Genomic DNA, 19,509 nt, shown 5'->3' with positions numbered 1-19,509 from the left:
GAGCTTTTCTACTCTTTTCGCAGTGTCCGTAGCCGCAAGGATCTGAAAGACCTCTTTGATGTCTATGCTGTGCCTTGCAATCGATCTGGTTTAGAGCCTGCTCCACTTTACACTAATTTGAAGATTGATGAGAATAGCAGTGGATTCCAGCCTGATTTAGGTTTGTTAAAAAGGAAAATACAGCTGCTACATTGATAAGCTTCAGTTACTGTCCTTAAGAAAAAGTGTCTCATTCTCATAAAGAACTATCACTTACAAGTTTACGTAGAGAATTGCTGCCCTACCTCCACTAATACCTAGTTAGCAGGATGTAAGATATGTTCTTTGTTCAGAAATCAAGGGAAGGAAAAGTATTCCTGCTCTGTATTAGCCAGTTATATCTGTAACCAGTATAGCAGAGGCACAAAGCTTGTTGCTGAATAGCTGGGCCCAACACAAGGATCTGTACCTGATTGCAGGAGCTCTGGAAGGGCTAAAACACTGAGCAAAAGTAGGAAGGAGGAATGAGGAGGCTGCACCCTGTGTCTCATTTGGTTGTTTTTTTCCTAGTACATCAGCTTTATGTGGAACAAGGGGGAAGGAAACTTCTGTCCCATTTTACATTCCCCTGATACTGTAATCTAAGTCTGGAGCTTTTTGCATATTTAAAGAAAACAGCCTTTCTGCTTAGCAACCTGTGGGGAGGGTACAGTACAATTGACATATGGGAGTGGAAGAAGATACACAGTGACTGCACAGGAAGGGTATGAGGTTGTACATAGTGAAGGAAAGGCTTTGAGGCTGTCCATGGTGTAGGGAGGAAGCAGGAGGGTCCTGGGTGACAGTGTGTGAGAGGTTGTGAATACTCGTTAAAAGTTCTAGAATTTTACTTATAGTAATTGAGCATTTATAAGCCTCTCCCAGTGTTGTCATACTGCTTCATGATTTTTCTTCTGTTAGTGAATAGAAACAAGATGGATTTGTTCTAATTCACTATACCAGTGCTAAAATATTCAGTCAGATATTCAAGTGTGGTGTATAACATTATGTTCAGTACAGTAGATATAATACACATAATTATATAGCTTATATTTCCTTATTTTTGCTTTCAAGATTTGTTGACTAGGAATGTTTCAGACCTTGGTTTGTTCATTAAGAGCAGGCAGCAGCTATCAGATAACCAGAGGCAAATATCTGATGCTATTGCTGCTGCCAGTATCGTAACCAACGGTACTGGAGTTGAAAGCACATCACTGGGAATATTTGGAGTGGGAATCCAGCAGCTAAACGACTTCCTAGTTAACTGCCAAGGAGAACACTGCACCTATGATGAAATCCTCAGTATTATCCAGGTCTGTAGACAAATATCTTGCAATTTTGCTTGAACTCTTGTTACTTCTGTTTTCAACACTAACATTGTTTGACTTGTAGCCAGAATAGCATATCTGTGTGGGTATTTACTTTCACGCTGATAGTGTTGCAACAGTTTACTTGAATGTAAAATTTAATACTATCTTAATTCTGGGCTTTAAAATTGAAAAGATGCCCATGAATATTTCCTTAAAAAGAAAAAAAAAATCTAAATAAACTGGTTTATTGGCTCTGTGTGTTTTATCCAGAAAGGGATGTCACCACTTGGGAAAAGCATTCATGACAGTGAGTTAGAATCGTAGAATCATAGAATAGTTAGGGTTGGAAAGGACCTTAAGATCATCTAGTTCCAACTCCCCTGCCATGGGCAGGGAACCTCACACTAAACCATGCCACCCAAGGCTTGGTCCAACATGGCCCTGTGTTATTTTCTCCTTGTTTCCTTGTGACCACCTTTGGTAGAATTTGACCCCGATTTGTATCTAAAAAAAACACCATTTCCACTGATTTTTATTTTATTATAAAAATTTTCCAGAGGAAATGTTTTATTTGCTTCTGTACAATGGCTGAAGTGACTAGAAATACGTAGAAAGTCTTGAATTCTTCCAAGCATGCTTAATTAGTACACTCCAAAGTTAACCTCTCACTTAGCAGTTAACAAAGTCTAAAAACCATATATTTCAGGTACCAACATATAATATAAAATTGCTAACTTTAAAAGATAGAAATTCTAAAGAAACCTCAAGTTAGCATACCACAAGTCTTTTTATTTCAAGATGGTGGTATGCTGTGTTTAAGCACAGTATGTAGGAGAAGGATGCCTGATTACAGATCCTTTTTAATTTCAGTTTAGGTGCTGACTGCTTTGAAAAGGAGATTGGATTAGATTATCTCCCAACATGCTTTCCAACCCAAATGATTCTATGATTTACAATTATGAGTTTAATATGCTTGTTTAGTGATTTGCAAAATAGGCATGAGCCTACTGCAAGCACCTGGTTACTTTACACACAAAAAGAGACAGGATTTACATACTAACTGGTTAGTTTGGTGGGCAGACTACACGATAAAAATATGGAAAATACCTATTTTTAAGAATTTTTATCATATATCTCTGAAATGTCTTCCTTTTTATAGAAATTTGAACCCAGTGTGAACATGTGCCAGCAGGGGCTGCTATCTTTTGAAGGATTTGCAAGGTAATTACTTGTGTGTTAATTTTATATATATATATATATATATATATATACAAAGATGACCTGAGTGTATTGTTGTTTGCATGACAGTAACAAAATACTCAGAACAGCATAAAATTTCCTCACATCATCTCGTCTCTAGATTTTTGATGGATAAAGAAAACTTCGCCTCCAAAAATGATGAGTCACAAGAGAATGCTGAGGACTTGCACTATCCACTGTCATATTACTACATAGAGTCTTCACACAACACTTACCTTACTGGCCATCAGCTTAAAGGGGAGTCCTCGGTAGAGCTCTACAGCCAGGTATGCAGGATTAGATCATTGTGTAGTTTTCAACATGAACTTGTTTGTTTAACTGGCAAGTCGCAGAAACATGACCTTTTTGCTTTGAAAATCTAAATGTCCTAAACCCCTGCTCGCAGAATGTTGGAAAACATGATGTGTGGGAAAGCTGCCTGTAAGCACAGTTGTGCTCAAATGCCTTTTCTTAGGCAAAAACATGGGTTTAGCTTGAGATTCATAGCATTTAGACACCAGTCGGTCTGACCCAACCTACTAAAATTAGACTTTCCCACAGGAAAGACTGATCTAATATTTTAGTTCATTCAGATGTCAAAACCACTACTCAAATACTGTACATTGCTCTGCAAAGACAAATTTCAAATGGAGCTATAACTTCTAAAAACATTTCTTCTAGGAATATTCTTCAGTTTTTTATACTGTTTGCCTGATTGGTGGTCACCAGCAAAAGAGCAATTTTTCCCTAGGGCTTTTGGTTCTGTGTTTGTTTGTATATATGTGTGTGTGTGTATGTATATTTGTGTGTCTGTGTATTTACCAAATGCTAGAGAAAGCATCAAACTTCCTGTGAGTAGTGTTTTCATTACTCTAAATGTTAATGACTCACCATTGAGAAGAGCTTATCTGGTGTTCCATGTGCTGCTTTGCCTGGAGTTACAAGACATGGGGGTGAGGCTGTGTTAGGAAAGCCTGAATAACACGATTGCACAGAAAAATGCAATTGCAAAGAAGGTTCCTGTAGTAACACTGCACAGAGTGATGTGAGTGTTGTGTTGATAATAGATGGGAAGCTCATCTGGCTCCAAAATTTGCATGATGCAGAAAGGTTTCTTCCTGTCCCTCAAGTAGCTGTCATTGGAAGAGAAGGGGCTCTTTATTCTGGCTCGGTGTGTCTGGCTGTCACGGAAGTGGTGGTGCGCCAACTATGGAGACAACTATCTAAAATAAAATTATTCAGGTTTTGAATTATTTTTTCATTTGCTCATGAATGTTTTTGCTGGAAATGGTTTTGATTGTAGAGATCTTTGTTTTCATAAGAATATTTAATTGTAATCCAGATAACTCCTTCAGTGCTAGGCATGCTAAATATTGATAGCAATAATAAGCTGGGCTTAATAAGCTGCCAACAGATGGGTTAGCTTATCTTTCCCTTCATCCTTCCTCTTTGCTTTCTTCAGTGGTCTTCTAGCAAGTAGGGCTTTATAAACTAAATAAATGAATAAATAAAAATGGGTGGATGGATGGATGGGTAGATAAGTGTAAATTAGCTTAATATCATTAAATAAGATGGCCTGCCACATTCTAAGTATACTCATGGAAGTTGTAAGACATTATTTTCAGACCACTTTCTACTTAAAAAACTAACAAAACCAACAAAAAGAACTGGCAAACAAACAGAAGATGCTGTGCCCATAAGCTATCCTAGTAGAAACCTGGAATAAATTGCCATGTTGCTTTATAGCTGCTTTTGTAAGTAGAAATATGGAAAAGTTTCTCTCCCTCAGAAAATTTAGCTATACATTAAGAACCAATCACTTTCTGCAAACAGATTGCCTGTGTCCTATAAGATACCATGGATTTCAAAGCTTTATGGTACTTCTAAGAACATAAATGCTTTCTTAATTTTTACACTCTTTCTCAACCTAGGGTATGCAGTTAGCTGGGTTCTCTAGCTTCTATGGGCTATGTTTACTCCACAGAGGTTACTCTTTCCAGCACTTTCACTAAATCATTTAGTTCCATTTAGCTCTGCAATGTCTGCCTTCTACTTTGGGGGCATGAGACTGTGGCTTATACATGCTTACACTGTTCAATTGCATTGTAGGTTCTTTTACAAGGCTGCAGAAGTGTAGAATTAGACTGCTGGGATGGCGATGATGGGATGCCTATCATTTATCACGGGCACACTCTTACTACCAAGATCTCTTTTAAGGTATGCTGGTAATTGCACATTGAAACAAACAAGCAAAAAAAAAATCAGAAGAAAATCAGTAGCTTTTTCTCTAATGGAGGAAAAAAATAACCTATTGGAAAAGTACAAACCCTAATGGGCTAAATACTAATAGAATATGAACAAAAGACCATGTAGACAAGAACTTCTTCACTGTAAACATGCTTTTCAAATTAGTTTTTGTAGCATAAGTACTGTGATTTTGTCTTTTTGTTATCAGCATAACTAACGTGAGTAGCTGTTACCAGTTTTGTTGTAACAAGATGCTAGGTTGATCTGCAGATCTTGTTTTGAAAGCAGATTGTGGATTCTTTCTTCTTAGAGGAGAAAAAGGATTCCTTCCTTTCTCTCTTTTCAGGTAACTGTAAGGTAACTGAATGCTGCAAAGTAATCACATGTTCTTTCAATGACCTTTCTTTCTCACAGGAGGTAGTAGAAGCTATTGATCGCAATGCATTTATCACCTCTGACATGCCGATTATTATATCAATAGAAAACCACTGTTCATTGCCTCAGCAACGCAAGATGGCTGAAATTTTCAAGGTAGGCTAGGAATTGTACATTATTCCAAGCATATGCCTTGGGATTTTCCATAACATAATAACATGTTCTCAATGTTTCAGAATGTGTTTGGAGATAAGCTGGTAGCAAAGTTTTTATTTGAGAGTGACTTTTCTGATGATCCCATGCTTCCATCACCTGGCCAACTCAAAAGAAAAATCCTGCTGAAGAATAAGAAGCTGAAAGCTCATCAAACACCAGTGGATATATTGAAACAGAAGGTAAAGGGCTTCCTTAACAGCAAGCAATGAGACCTAGATTTTGTTAGAAATAGTTCATTTGTGTTTGAAGTTTTGTCATTCCGATATGTACAGCAGAATAATCTAATGCATACTCATGCTTGGAAGACTCACTTGCAACACTTGGAATTGGCCTGCAATACTTTCAAATAAGTGGACAAGACCTATAGCCGAGTATAGACACAGCATAAAAAAGTTTTAGTGAATTTTAGTTTTATAATACTTCATAGTATTATGATTAGTGCCACATGTCCTACGTGATAAACATAAATGAAGTTTTACTCTGAGGCTATAATATTTGCTATTCATGTTTGTTGAACAATAGTGATGTGCATTGAGCAAGTGTGTATATATAGAGCATGCAGTAATTTTTACTAGAATTCTGCTTTTCTCTTTTTTTATATTCAAGCCAGGCAAATGCTCTCTTTCTTACTCCCTTTTCGCGGGGACTCTGCTATTCAAGTTGTGCTTATACTTAAATGAGAATTTTTCTCATTTCTAAAAATTAGGGTTGTGTCTCTGGTAGCCTCGTCTTAACCACGTCTGTGGTTAGGCAGTAGTTAGATTGAATCCTTAAAAACTAATTGCCTTTACCCAAAATGTAAACATAATTGAATTAGAATTGAATTCTTGTATCAGAATCACACTGATTGTACCAGTATATGGACATTCTCTGTCTTTTTAAAAAGTTTTAAACTGTTTCTGAGAAAGCATTCCTCAGGCTGGAAAAAGGCAGTATTGCTCTAGATGCTGTGCAAAGTGGATATTTTCCCATAATTAATTACATTTCATATCTTACTGAGTTTTTTTCCACCAATACAAGTTTTCTTTATATTCAAGCTCTTAAGAAATTAGCAGTCTTGCTAATTTCTCATTATATTTATTCAGTGCTTTCATATAAATAAGATGCAGGCAGCAATGTAAACTCTTCTGCTTCTTAAAAATACTTACCAAGAATGTAATAAATGGTTCTGTTGCTGTAGGCTCACCAGCTGGCACATATGCAAGCACAGGCTAGCAATGGTGCTAGCAACCCCACACCTCCCAATGAGGAGGAAGAAGATGAAGAGGATGAATATGACTATGACTACGAATCTCTCTCTGATGGTAACAGTATATATTTGCTTACTTTATTACAGTGCTGTTGTCAGCAATAAGGCATGTAAATATTCTAGTTCAGGAATGATGTAGGTGAGTTCTTACCATTTGAGAGGAAGATGTGCTAAATGTTCTTAGTGTAATAGTCTGTAATACTGTGAAAATAATTTGACTATGTAGATGTAGAGGACTTGAGTACAACTTTAACTCCAACCATAAAATGTTTTAACTATGCAGCGTATGCTAACCTGTAGTATTTATAAATTATATTTTATATTATTTATATTACTAAAAAAATGATTGTGTTCATAATCTACTCTACCTTCGGCTGTATTGTCTTTTATGAGAAATCGAGACACCTGAAAGCCAAAGTTCACAACAGGCTTAGCCCTTGCATCTGTGTGACTGCCATTACATTGACTTAAGATGCAGATTCTCCAAACTTCTCCTTGGTTACTATCTAATACCAGAGATCCCTGAAGAATTTATTTTAGTTACACTTTCAGCATCAGCTGTTCACTTCATGCGTAAAGGCAGAGAAGCCATTGGCTTATCTGTGGCTTTCTCAATAAAGAGGGCTTTATTAAAGCTTTAGCTGCTCAGTGAAAAAATGGCAAGGCATGCCTCACTGACTTGCCTTGTAAGTTCATGTGGCATCTATGCTTCACCTACTCTAGCTTTCAGGAACTGGTAGAGCATAAATCCACCTTTATGAACAATTTATAGATCAGCTATAATGATTGGCATGCCAGAGGTAATAAAAAGTGCTGCATTCAATAACTTCCACTACTTCGTTAGCTCTCCAGTTCAGTCAGTCACGTTTGATTCAGCTACAGGTGAAGGACAGAATGCGCCACACTGAGGCAGCTGAGATGAAGTCATGCCAATTTTTTTTCCTTCTGCTTCAGTCCGGTAGATACTGGTAGAGCAAATAGCTGGAATCAGGAACATTTAATCCTCTCAAGTTCTGATAAAGGACATTTGTCAAATAAATTCTTCATCCTTGTTAAATTCCATAAATGGGCCACAAAACTGACCAAGGGGAAGTGGCCATGACCAGTGGCTGGATGCGCTCTTTAAACAGCATCTCCCATTGCCTCTGTCAGAAAGAGAATGCTGAGTTAGAGTGACCATTGGTCTGACACAGCTGGGCACGTTCTGCTAGGTAAACCATAAAGTACTGTGTTCGTTAACTTTTAATGGATGCTGTGTTCAGATAAGATATAATTTTTCAGGATGCCCAGTGGCATAGGACTTCTTTCCAGTTGCTCTTTTATTCAAACTACTTGCATCTGTATTTAATGATTTTAAAAAAATTAACATGCAGTTCAGGACCTGATGCTGCTTGTGAGATAGCAGTATAATGTATGCTAATATGATAATTCATGAGTTTGGTGCATGCACTGTCCTCAGTTGCATTTTGCTAGGAAGCTGGCCCAGCTGGCTACTTGAGAGTACTGCTTGTGTGGGGCAGGGTGGAGACAGTGTGTGTACATTGCTGTGAAAAACTCAGAACTTTGATTACAGGCTTGCTAGGAAAATACTGTGAGCTAATTGCAGTAAGTCATGTTTGAGCGATGTTCGAGTTAAGCGAAAGTTTGAGAAATCTGAAGCTAGCAAGAAACATTCACACCTTCCAATATATGAAGGAATCTGTGGCATGTTTTACTGCTTTATGGCAATGATTATTCTCTGAGATCTTTAATTATGTTCGTATTTTAGCAAAACTAATCTAAATAATGGTCTGTAAACTTTCTAGATTTTCAGTTTTATTTTCCTTACTGATGCGTTAGGATTGTGTAAGGCTAATAGTTTTACAACTGACACTTAATTTTCATTTCTCTGGCTGTAAATCTTAATTTCCTTTACTCTTATTCCCTCTCTGACTCTGTTTCCCTGTAGCTGATGTCCTTAATGCTTCTCCTGCTCCTAACAGCCAGGAAGGTAAAGGCCATTTGGTTGAGCTTTTTAACTGCATGACATCAGCATTGCATTTCCAGCCTGCTGTTAAATGTGACAGTGTGAAAATACGGTTTCTGCTTCATATTAAAAATGCAATCAGCAATCAGATATTTTTGTATGGCACTGTTAACTGATCAGAAACTGTTAGAAGGCTGCATGTATGACACTGGTTATGCACAGAAACAGTTTGGTCAAAGCATCAGGAATATCAGGAATGAAATAAAACCATTCCTTTTGTGACAGTCACAATATTTTGGTCTAGGAAGACCAAATTAATAAGGTGCATGATTTTCTGATAAATATGTAGCTTTGAAGCGGAATTTCTATAGATATAAAAAATATTTATTCATGGTGAATGTAAGGAGAGCAAAGCCAAAACTTGCTGCCCGAAGACATGTATGTGCTTGATATTGTTAATCGTGTTTGGACTCAAGCAATTCTTTGCTATTCAGGAATATCAGTTGTTGTCACATGGCAAGCTTAATTCATTTAGTGATTTTGTTTTAAGGATCTCATGAGCACAAAAGGATGGGCTTTAAAAGAAGTGCAAAATATTAATCAAAGCTGAGCATTAAATTTTTTAAGTAGAAAGTTACTATTAAAATGCTTTGACCAGTAATTTTGGCATCTGGTTATTCAATTAAGATTCACAGCATTGTCCACAAATATTAATTCAAATTTAATTTCCCATTTAAATTGTTTGGCTTTATGTTTATTAAAATACCATTAATTTTTAGATAACATTCTTGAAGACCGACCTGAGAATAAATTATCAAGTGATAAACTACAGTTTGAATATAATGAAGAGACTGCCAAACGAATAAAGAAGGCTGATTGTGCTACTTACAATAATAAAGGAAAGGTAGTTCTGCTTTTTACCCCTTTCTTCTCAGCCATGCTTTGATATATAACCAACTTCAACAGGATTTGAGCAGTTTAGGTAACTGAGACTTCAGATGGCAAATGTGTTTTACTGAAGACAAATAGTAGAAAGCATGGAAACACACCAGAAAAAATAGATTAAATAGAACAAGCACTCAACATGCTGTTCAGAAAAAGTCCTCAGAGGTTATTCAATGTACAGACTGTTTGGCTGAAAATTTTAACTGTCGTTGCTCTCAATGAAAGAATTCATTGAAGCAAGATCCAGACGTTTATTTAGATATCTAGTTTCAATTAATGTCAGTGGAACTGAAGATTTCATCTACATCTTCAGCATCTTTGTGTATTGAAATAACATTAAAATACTACACTATGATATCAGATAGCCATGTTACTGTTTATTAAATCACCTGACAACTGAACAATTCCATTGCTGTGTAGTAAATTGCAGTTTCTCCTGAACACAGATGGGTTTTGTCTTAAATATTTGTAGAACTGACTCTTATTAAGGGCTTTGCACACTACCATGGTTTCAGTAACAGGCATTGATGCATAAAACCTGCCCAGGGAGATGTGTTAGTTGAAGACAGCAAACCGTGTAGGAAGAATGAGAGATTTTGAAGACATAAGTAAGATATGCAAGAGTACTTTCACATTCAATAATTTTATTATTCCGTGTTCTTGGAATTGTTACATAGGTTTATGACATGGAGCTGGGAGAAGAATTCTACCTTCCCCAAAACAAGAAGGAAAGCAGACAGATAGCGCCAGAGCTGTCAGATCTTGTCATTTACTGTCAAGCCGTAAAGTTCCCTGGTAAGTACACTGCCTTGTTTTATTGCTTTAAACTTTCAAATTCTTGGAAACATTATGTTTATGTTTTGAATTAGTTATTACAAGCATTTTCAAATTGAAGTATTTGAGGAGCTTTTTTCTTGATGATTTGGTAGTCTACATAATAATAGCTTCTGGCTGAGAAGCGGTATACATAAATTATGTGAAGACATATTGTTTGTCATATTAAAATGTTTACGAGAGTGAAATTTGCCAGTCTTCACAACGTAGACAACTGTTTCATGCCAAATGCCGGATGACAGAAAGCTTTATCTTAAGAGTTCCAAGTTTCCATGTAAGGACCTACTGAATTAGGAAGGAAAATATTCTTAAAACCTTGCAGGAATTGCTTGTCACATGTCTTTAAGTGACCTCAGTTCAGTGTCTCTCACATTTGCCTACAGTGCGTCTTCTGTTTTTATCCTCAGTGGATTAGGAAGGGAGATATTTGCAGGGGTAAAGGAGCCTTTTCATGCGGTAGGTGGGAACAGCTGATTGCACACTCACACTCTTTCTGGAAAGGGTTAAGGAAATAGGAGGATCTTCCTTTGTACAGTAGGAAGAATAATGTTTGGAGAAGAAAAGGAGAGGGAGTAACTGAAGAGGTCACTGATAGTTACTTGTTCAGTGTTGAAACATGAGGTTGAGTATGTTTTGGCTCATACTGTGTACATAAATAATTTTAAATTGAGAATTTATTGTTTATTAATGTTTTTAATGTTTTGAGTAAAAAATCTGCTTTTTATTGGAATGGTTCTCTGTGGAAAAGTTAGCAATTCTGCCAAACCATGATCTTACACAAATAGAACTCTAATCAGATTAGAGAAGCTAACCAAACATAAAATAGTGTCAAATAGGCAAGATAAACATGCTGAAAAATGGGGACACATTCTTTTATAATCTTCTATAACATTAAGAATTGTAGGTATCACTTGTGAAAATAATACCTTCTAAAAATTAAAATCTGATACTCTTTTTAATGAAATCTGCAATGAGATATCTTTCAAATAAAATATTTTCTTTTAAAGAATGATATTCAAATTAAACAGAGGTAGTGTAGGTAATTCCAAGCATTTTGACACACAAAGTAGTTCTGATGTTCTTAGAAAAAATTGAAGTATTTCAGGTTTTTAATGTAACTGCAGTTATAAAACAAATACCTGCTTTCTTTATTGAATTTCTTCCTCTTGCTTTAAAGGGGACATGAAAATGTGCTAAGAAAACAGGTTTCTTTCACAGAACATATGAAACTATAAAAATTAGTTTTCCAACAAATTTTGACTCCTTTGAGACAAGTTCTGCCTTCTCTGCAAGATAGTAGACTTCCACTGGCACCATGCTACTGACTGAATTCCTCTGCTCAGATGGAGAGCACAGACACTGTTCCTTAATATGAGAATAAGGGTAGATGATCCAAGACTTTGTAGCTCTGTTGACCAGATTCCTAAACAACTCAGGCAATGCAAGTGTCTTGGAAGCAGGGAGGGCAGAATTCCTGTCAGTGTCTGACCACAAACTAACTGGCTTTTGATCTGAACCACATGGTGAGTGGATGCCAATTACAAATTAACCTGCTACTTTAGCATGATTAGATGAGAAGGGCAAGGGAATTTGCCATCCTCTGGATTAATAATCTGACAGCGGTAAACTGGTGTGGTTATATCTAACACAAGAGGTGGGCACTAAATTCTGTAGCTTGAAAGATAGAGCATAGAGGTTGTAGGGAAGTACTAAGCACATGTCAGTATGGTAGTATGATAGGATCTATGTGCAGTATGATGGCATCTAAGTTGGTCCTACATTGACCAGGGAGTTGGATCAGATGGCTTCTAGATCCTTGCCAACCTCCATTATTTTGCGAATTTATGATTCTATGAATAGGTGATGCTGTATTATGGAGTCAAGTTTAAATTGGAGTGAAAAATGGGGCTTGCCTCTAGGAGGTGTGTCGCATGCAAAGCATGGCCATGGGAAAGACTGAAAGAAAACTCCCAGCTGCAGCTTTCCCTGTGGTCATCACGCTGGCTGCAGTTAACACTGCTGTTTTGTGTTGCACTCTCTGGTGATTTATAAGGTTTGACTGTTTCCTCAGTGACTGTCTCCACAACAGGCTTTTGAAACCTGGATCTTGCTTGCCAAATCCATTCGATCCATTGAAAACTGGGATTAAATAGTGCTGGAAGCACACAGTGCATAACTCCTCGTCCTTCTAGTCAGTTCATATTCCTTGATCTCAGCCTCTACCATCTTTTGTGGTTTATGTGTATGCTTTGGCCCAAAGAGACAGTATGTCTTCAATACTGAAAACATTACGTATATCCTAAATTTTACTAACCCAAGTAGTTCTATTGAAGCTATTAGCATAATTTTACGAAGTGCACGTAGATATGCTGTAAAGATTGAGAGCTGAAAGTTTACAGCTGTGGACAGGTTTCAGTAGAAGAGAGTCCAGTGTATCCTTTGTGATCTACATTTGTGATTGCAATATTAGTATTAAATCCAGAACTGTCTTTAGACAGGTGTGAACAGATGTGAGTTCAGGAGGGTCGTTTTTGCACAGTTAGGCAAATAGCAGTGTACTTGCTTTGCTGTATTTTATACCACAAGTACATCTTGGGTCTCTGAGAGCATCCCACACCTCACCTGCTGTGGGTGTCAGAATAACTATTGTGTGTTTTGACTTCCTTTAATTTTGGTTTTCTGTGTGCTCTCTCCAGACAGAAACTGACCTTAAGGAGTAATAAGTGTTTTCACTTCACTGGAATTTAGGTCATTACTTTTATGATTATTTTTCTAGAATGCATATGTTTGAGTAATTGCTATTCTAGAGCTTTCCAGCTCTGCTTCTAATACATATTGGCCATTAAACGCTTAATGGATTTTGCACACCTACCATATTTCCTATTGTTGAAATACATATTCTAAACAGAAGAAGATAATTCTGAAAACGTTTGGAAGTTAAACTGTTTAACCAACAGCATATTTTTCCTTTATATTAGGTCTTTAAATCATATTCCTGCATGTATTTAATTATGTAGGTATCCAAGATGAATTCTGTGATATTCACTACTCTGCAGATTTATTGCCTCTGTAGAAAGGATCTTTTTTTTTTTTTATTATTGTTCTAAGGATGAAAACATTGAGACTGTTAACTGCATTTTTTTTAGTATTAGTTAGGACCATTTGGTAATTTGAGACAGAGCCACAGCCTTCCTCAAGCCAAAAAGTAAAATGAGAAAAGTTATATCACAGAGATATAACTATGTACTGTATTGCCTTATGTAAGTTTTTATATAGATTGTATATATAAACATACATAATATATACATATATAAAGACATATCTGTATGTAAAGAAGTTAACATTAAATTATGGAGAAAAATATGCTGTTTACCCTGTGTACTGTATGACAGGCATATTCATGCCTTCAAAAATAATGCCAAATATGATGGAAATTGTCATGCCCTCTTTGTCATGTTTTTTGGCTCATTTATTTTACATTTATGGGAACAGGCTTGTCAACTCTAAACCCATCTGGCTCTAGCAGAGGAAAAGAAAGAAAGAGCAGGAAGTCCATTTTTGGCAACAATCCTGGCAGGCTGAGCCCTGGGGAGTCAGCTACCCTTGCCAAAGCATCTGGAAAAGGTAAAAGTTAGCATCTTCTTTCACCAGTCACGTGGAATGACTGTAATCCAACACATGTACCAGACCAAGTTGTTAAAGATCAAATACTTTACAGTGTGTAAGATATTGAACTTTGGAATGTTTCTTTTGTTAGCCAGCAGGTATTACAGTAACACTATTATAACTGAAGTGTTGAGTGTAGAATGTTAAAATAGGATTACTTGGTCAGGAATAGGACAACCCTAATTCATAAATGATTCAGAACTAGCATATAATTTAAGCGATGTATTTTCAAGTTAGTATTTTAAAAGATGTGAGTGAATACTTTCAAAGTACAAATGGAAGGCAGAAGTGTTGGGCTGGATCCAGGAAAGCATTTTTAGTGTCTGAAGTAGGACTTAGTTGCCTAAAATTCAGCCAAGTCCAAACATGCAATTGTGAAAACTCCTGTGTTCTACAGTGGAGATATTTAGACTCTGCAGGTGATTCAGATTGTGAACTTGGAAATTGTACTTCTGTGTATGAACAGATGTAAAGAAATACAAAGGAAGTACAGAAAAAGTTCTGGAGCAGGAATGAGACCCAGACCCCCTGCCTTTCAAGAGAATGCCATAAACAGAAAGCTAGAGTTGTACCCTTTCTTGTACTCATTTTCTGGCTGAAGGAGCATTGCATTTCTTTCAGCCCAAGGGCATGGCTGCAGCAGGTAGTTAGATTCCCTTCTAGAGACCGGTGTCATAAAAATGAAGAGGTCTAGTGTCTAATTCTAAAGAATGTAAGAATTTTACTGGCTTTGTCCCCTAGTTCTTACAGCCTCTGTAGACTGCCTGTTGGGAGACGTAGAAGCTAGCTGGATTTCTGTCTTGCCTCCCTTATGTAAAATGTATAAGTGGGAAGAATGGAATTTTATACCTTTTTTCATTCAGGCAAATGCCAATTAAGTATTTATTTATGAATATGGTTGTTAGCACATCTAATCATGGTATCATTTCAGTGCTTTAACATTATGTTTCCTCTCATGGATTATTCTTATTGTATAAGACGGAATGTGACACACTGAGTACTGTCATTTTTCAGGCTCAACTTTTCCTGCTATAACCAAAACATGCACACATCCTTCACCACGAAACATTGAATTTATGGAGTCTCTGGATCTGCAGCTGTAACTTGAGGGTACTGTTTATTTCCTAGGCCCTTTTGATGTGATGCGGCAGACCTGGGAAGATCCTTGCTCTCCTTACAACTCTCCAGCTTCTCTTAGTGCTATCATAAGGACGCCCAAGTGCTATCATATCTCCTCCCTGAACGAGAACGCTGCTAAGCGGCTGTGCAGACGGTACTCTCAGAAGCTGATCCAGCACACCACATGTCAGCTCCTGAGGACCTACCCTGCTGCCACACGCATTGACTCCTCAAATCCCCATCCACTGATCTTCTGGCTTCACGGAGTGCAGCTCGTGGCTCTTAACTACCAAACAGATGGTATGCGTGCAAAACCACACATTTTAATACATTTTAAATGTGAAGCAAGTCCTTAAAATGTGAATTTGTTTTTGATGTTTGTTTTTACCTGCTATTACGAGAAGAGTCCAGGGAGACCTTACTGCAGCTTTTCAGATCATGAAAGGGGAGAGACTTCAGCAGAACCTGTTGTGACAGAACAAGGGGTGATGGTTTTAAACTAGAGGAGGGAAGATTCAGGCTGGATGTGAGGAAGAATTTTTTTACAATGATCGTGATAAAATACCAGCACAGGTTTCCCAGATTGGTGGTGGATATGCTGTCCCTGGAGACATTCAAGGCCAGGCTGGATGTGGTTCTGGGCAACCTGGTCTAGATAAAGATGTCCCTGCTCATTTGCAGAGGGGTTGGACAGATGAGCTCTGAAGATCCCTTCCAACCCAAACTGTTCTATGATTCTGTGACAGTCTGGTTCTTGAAAGTAGTCATCCCAGAGTTCAGGAGCTTTATGCCAATGCAGCAGATCTCCAGGTAGCACAGAAGTTCCTGGACAGCAACACCTTCCATTTTTATTATTATTTTATTACTCAAGGCTCCTTTTTAACCCCAGTTCAAGCAGCTGTTTTCTCTTTTGGACATCTTAAAGTATAAGAAGCTACTGAACCGTTTTTTACTTAGAAGTGCCACCTGAGATGCTGGTTTAATGTTGATCAAAACATTTTTGGGCCATTTCCTATCCTATCTTGTGTTCCTGCACCTTTTTGATGGAGGATTCATTAAGTCATCCACAAAGCTACAGAGTTGATGATGTGCATTCTGCAGTTCAGGGCAAATACCTGGAAACCAAATATCTATGTGTAGATGAGCACTGCAATTGGATAAAGCCAATGGAAGGGCATAGAAGATAATGAACCATTATTATAGTGTTGTATAATGAAGTATTGGATAGATAGGATACATAAATTGCAGCTATTTCTGAAAACCAAGAATGAACTGATAGTTCATGACAGGAATCATGTTTTCACTGTTAGTTTTCAATTGCTCCTTGTCAGTTTTGGCTGTCTTGCTTTCACAGATCTTCCTCTGCAATTGAACGCAGCAATGTTTGAGGCTAATGGTGGCTGTGGATATGTTTTGAAACCTCCTGTTCTGTGGGACAAAAACTGTTCAATGTACCAGCAGTTTTGTCCTTTAGAGAGAGATCTTGATAATAAGGAACCAGCTATATATTCTTTAACAGTAAGTACATTCAAAGGGAATTTAATGCAGCCAAATGGGTAGAATTAGACAACGTTTAACTACAGCATTACAGTTTTTAACCAGCATTACAGTTATGCATCTGTATGAAAAGATTGAGCCTTTAATTGTTACTTGTGCTTCTGATGATCAGCATAGCTAACAATACTTGGAGGGGGAAGGAGCAAAGAATTGTCATTATTTTATTGGCTGGTTTGTATCCATAGTTACTTTCACTGTTTCCTTCACAATATTTGTCGAAATGCAATCCTGAAAGCTTTTTCCCTGGGACTACACAACATGTGCCTGGATGTTTCACACGTTTGTGAACACTTGAGAAGCTACACAAGAAAAACCCAAAACAGTATGAAAAGCTGCACTGAATCTTAAAAAAAAATAATAAATAAATTCTTTTAAACTTATATAATAAGATACATGATTCATGGGTTTATGGCAAAAAAAAAAGTGTTCTAAGCTAGTATTTCAGAAAGGTGAGATTCATAAGAATCCAAATTCTCCCAGCGACGGGAATTGCACCCCTAACTCGTGTTGCATATGCCAAAGCAAGCCAGAGGTCAGTGCCATCGTCTCACAGTAATGGAGAGGGAAATTTGATCCTTTTTGACTACGTTGCTGGTACATTCTTTTGGGATTAACTTTCAGATGCCTTGAATGGTTACACTCATGATGTGTATGGGGTATCGTTTTCAGAGGAAGGATACCATTGCAATGGGGGGCAGGGACTGAGGCAGCTCTGCTTCTGAAACGCCTGCCCTGGCACTTACGAAAGTAGGGGAGTGTTGTAGTTAAATCAGCATGTTAATAAACTGTGCTTAGGAGCGTGATAAACAGCAGTTAGCTCAGAATCATGGCAGTAAAAGAATTACTCCACTAATTGATTTCTCTGTGTGCTCCTTGGATTCAGATTGTGTCTGGACAGAACGTCTGCCCTAGCAATAGCACAGGCAGCCCATGCATCGAAATCGATGTGCTTGGGATGCCTCTGGACAGCTGCCATTTCCGGACAAAGCCCATCCATCGCAACACTCTCAACCCCATGTGGAATGAACAGTTCCTTTTCCGGGTTCACTTTGAAGATCTGGTCTTTCTTCGGTTCGCAGTTGTTGAAAATAACAGTTCAGCTGTAACAGCTCAGAGAATCATTCCCCTAAAAGCTCTAAAAAGAGGTACAGTGTAGTTTGTAGTGATGCCCTATGCCAGAATGGTCCAGCAGGTTCTTGGACTGAATCCTGCTGGGAGAGGTGTATGTTTAATCAGTTGGCTGTACTTTTCTAGAGGAGACAGAGCAAAATTCAAACAGCATGCTTTGTCTTGGCATTGTGATGCTGATCTAATACACTTCCTGAGAGCTGGAGCTTGCCCATGACTTGTAAAAAGTCAGATCCTGTGCTGATGCAGAGACTGGGACATCTTGTGTGCAGTTGCTCTGATCCTGAGCTGTGTGTGTGAGGTTATGTTCACCTTGAGACCTGCTGCTCCCTTAGGCAGCAAGGGTTGGTTTCATTCCCCGCTTTCCTTTGCCCAAGAAACTGCTCTATCTGGTGACCACGGGGCAGAGGGAAGTTACCCTTATTGCAGCCATGGCTGAGGTGAAGGAAGGGTGGAAAAAGGTGAGAGAGAGATGAGGAAGCATCATTAATTCTGCGGCACCTGGGAGATGGAGTTTCCATATTGCCAACATAAAAATACTTTCACATTTGCTTTGCCCCACTCTATACCACGTAACAGCCTTAGCATATGAGGAGATCTGGCTGTAGCTACCTATTTTCCCAGTGAGATTTTATTATTGTTTCATTCATATTCTAATATTTAGCTGTTTTATATATGAATATATTGCAGATTTAGGGCAAAACAAAGGTAGGCGCCTGTATGAGCCACATGGCAGTTCACAGCATCTGTGTTATGCTGTTGTACAGTCAAAGAGTGTTAATGCAGTGTTATTACACTGCTTTAAAGCCTATAGATGTGGCAAGTTGTAGGTATAAATATAGCAAGTTTGAGTTTTCATTTATGAGACTTGCATCCCAGGATGTGGCAGAGTACTTACAAAAGGTTTTTTTTCTCTTCAGGCTATAGACATGTCCAGCTCCGTAACCTGCACAATGAAGTATTAGAAATTTCTAGTTTGTTCATAAACAGTCGGAGAATGGAAGAAAGTCCCTCTGGAAACACCCTGCCTGCATCTATGGTAATGTAATTATGCTCTTGTGAATGCCATGTATTCTTGTTTTGGTGACTACTACAGTCTGGAAACTTCTAGAACCAGATTGTTCAAAAACATTAGCCCCTAAACTTGCACAAGTGTCTCAAGTACCCTGATGCCTAATTCTTTTGGGCTTCAGTGGAAGTAAGGTTATCCCACCTGGCTCAGACTGTTGGAGGGTAAATCTTTTCAGTGTCTGGCTTCTGGTGTTTTTAACTATAGAACTAGAACTATCAGAAGTAGTGCTGGAGGAGGAGTATGACTGAGCAGCGAGGTCCAGAGCTGCCTCATGCATTTCTTTATACATGAATCATAAGCAATGCATTTGGGACAAAAAAAAAAAGGAAGATGCAAATTACCAACAACTTTGGGATAATGAGAGTAAAACTGAATTCTGTTACAGGAAAAGATGGAGTCTGTATTTCCGTAAATACATGCGTACTTATACATATGCCCATTTATATGTACAAACATATACATACACATATAAATGTGTGTATAATATGTATAAATATGTATGTATGCATGCATGGATGTGATTTTTTGTTGGTTTTTAAATAGCCACTGATTCTAGGTTAAGTACCTT

The 19,509-nt window shown here is 37.8% G+C and overlaps 1 protein-coding gene across 4 annotated transcripts in view; it reads left to right on the top strand.

Annotated features, from left to right (window-relative positions):
* The window catches only part of PLCE1 (phospholipase C epsilon 1), a 118,699-nt gene that overhangs the window by 93,601 nt on the left and 5,589 nt on the right, over positions 1 to 19,509 (top strand). For 3 of the 4 annotated variants that reach the window (XM_061348955.1, XM_061348958.1, XM_061348957.1), the window contains 16 exons: positions 24 to 160; positions 1,093 to 1,331; positions 2,488 to 2,549; positions 2,689 to 2,854; positions 4,677 to 4,784; positions 5,229 to 5,345; positions 5,426 to 5,584; positions 6,586 to 6,709; positions 8,603 to 8,644; positions 9,400 to 9,524; positions 10,243 to 10,360; positions 13,892 to 14,023; positions 15,194 to 15,484; positions 16,539 to 16,702; positions 17,625 to 17,886; positions 18,790 to 18,908. In XM_061348955.1, the coding sequence (XP_061204939.1) occupies positions 24 to 160; positions 1,093 to 1,331; positions 2,488 to 2,549; positions 2,689 to 2,854; positions 4,677 to 4,784; positions 5,229 to 5,345; positions 5,426 to 5,584; positions 6,586 to 6,709; positions 8,603 to 8,644; positions 9,400 to 9,524; positions 10,243 to 10,360; positions 13,892 to 14,023; positions 15,194 to 15,484; positions 16,539 to 16,702; positions 17,625 to 17,886; positions 18,790 to 18,908 (2,365 nt within the window). The remainder of the gene's footprint in view (positions 1 to 23; positions 161 to 1,092; positions 1,332 to 2,487; positions 2,550 to 2,688; positions 2,855 to 4,676; positions 4,785 to 5,228; positions 5,346 to 5,425; positions 5,585 to 6,585; positions 6,710 to 8,602; positions 8,645 to 9,399; positions 9,525 to 10,242; positions 10,361 to 13,891; positions 14,024 to 15,193; positions 15,485 to 16,538; positions 16,703 to 17,624; positions 17,887 to 18,789; positions 18,909 to 19,509) is intronic. The other variant, XM_061348956.1, reaches the window with a different exon arrangement.

This window comes from Neopsephotus bourkii, unplaced genomic scaffold, assembly GCF_033783945.1.
Source record: "Neopsephotus bourkii isolate Nb327-2 ecotype Australia unplaced genomic scaffold, CSIRO-AGI_Nbou_v1 NB_379, whole genome shotgun sequence".
NCBI classification, from domain to species: domain Eukaryota; kingdom Metazoa; phylum Chordata; class Aves; order Psittaciformes; family Psittacidae; genus Neopsephotus; species Neopsephotus bourkii.
This window is presented reverse-complemented; position numbering and strand designations above follow the sequence as displayed.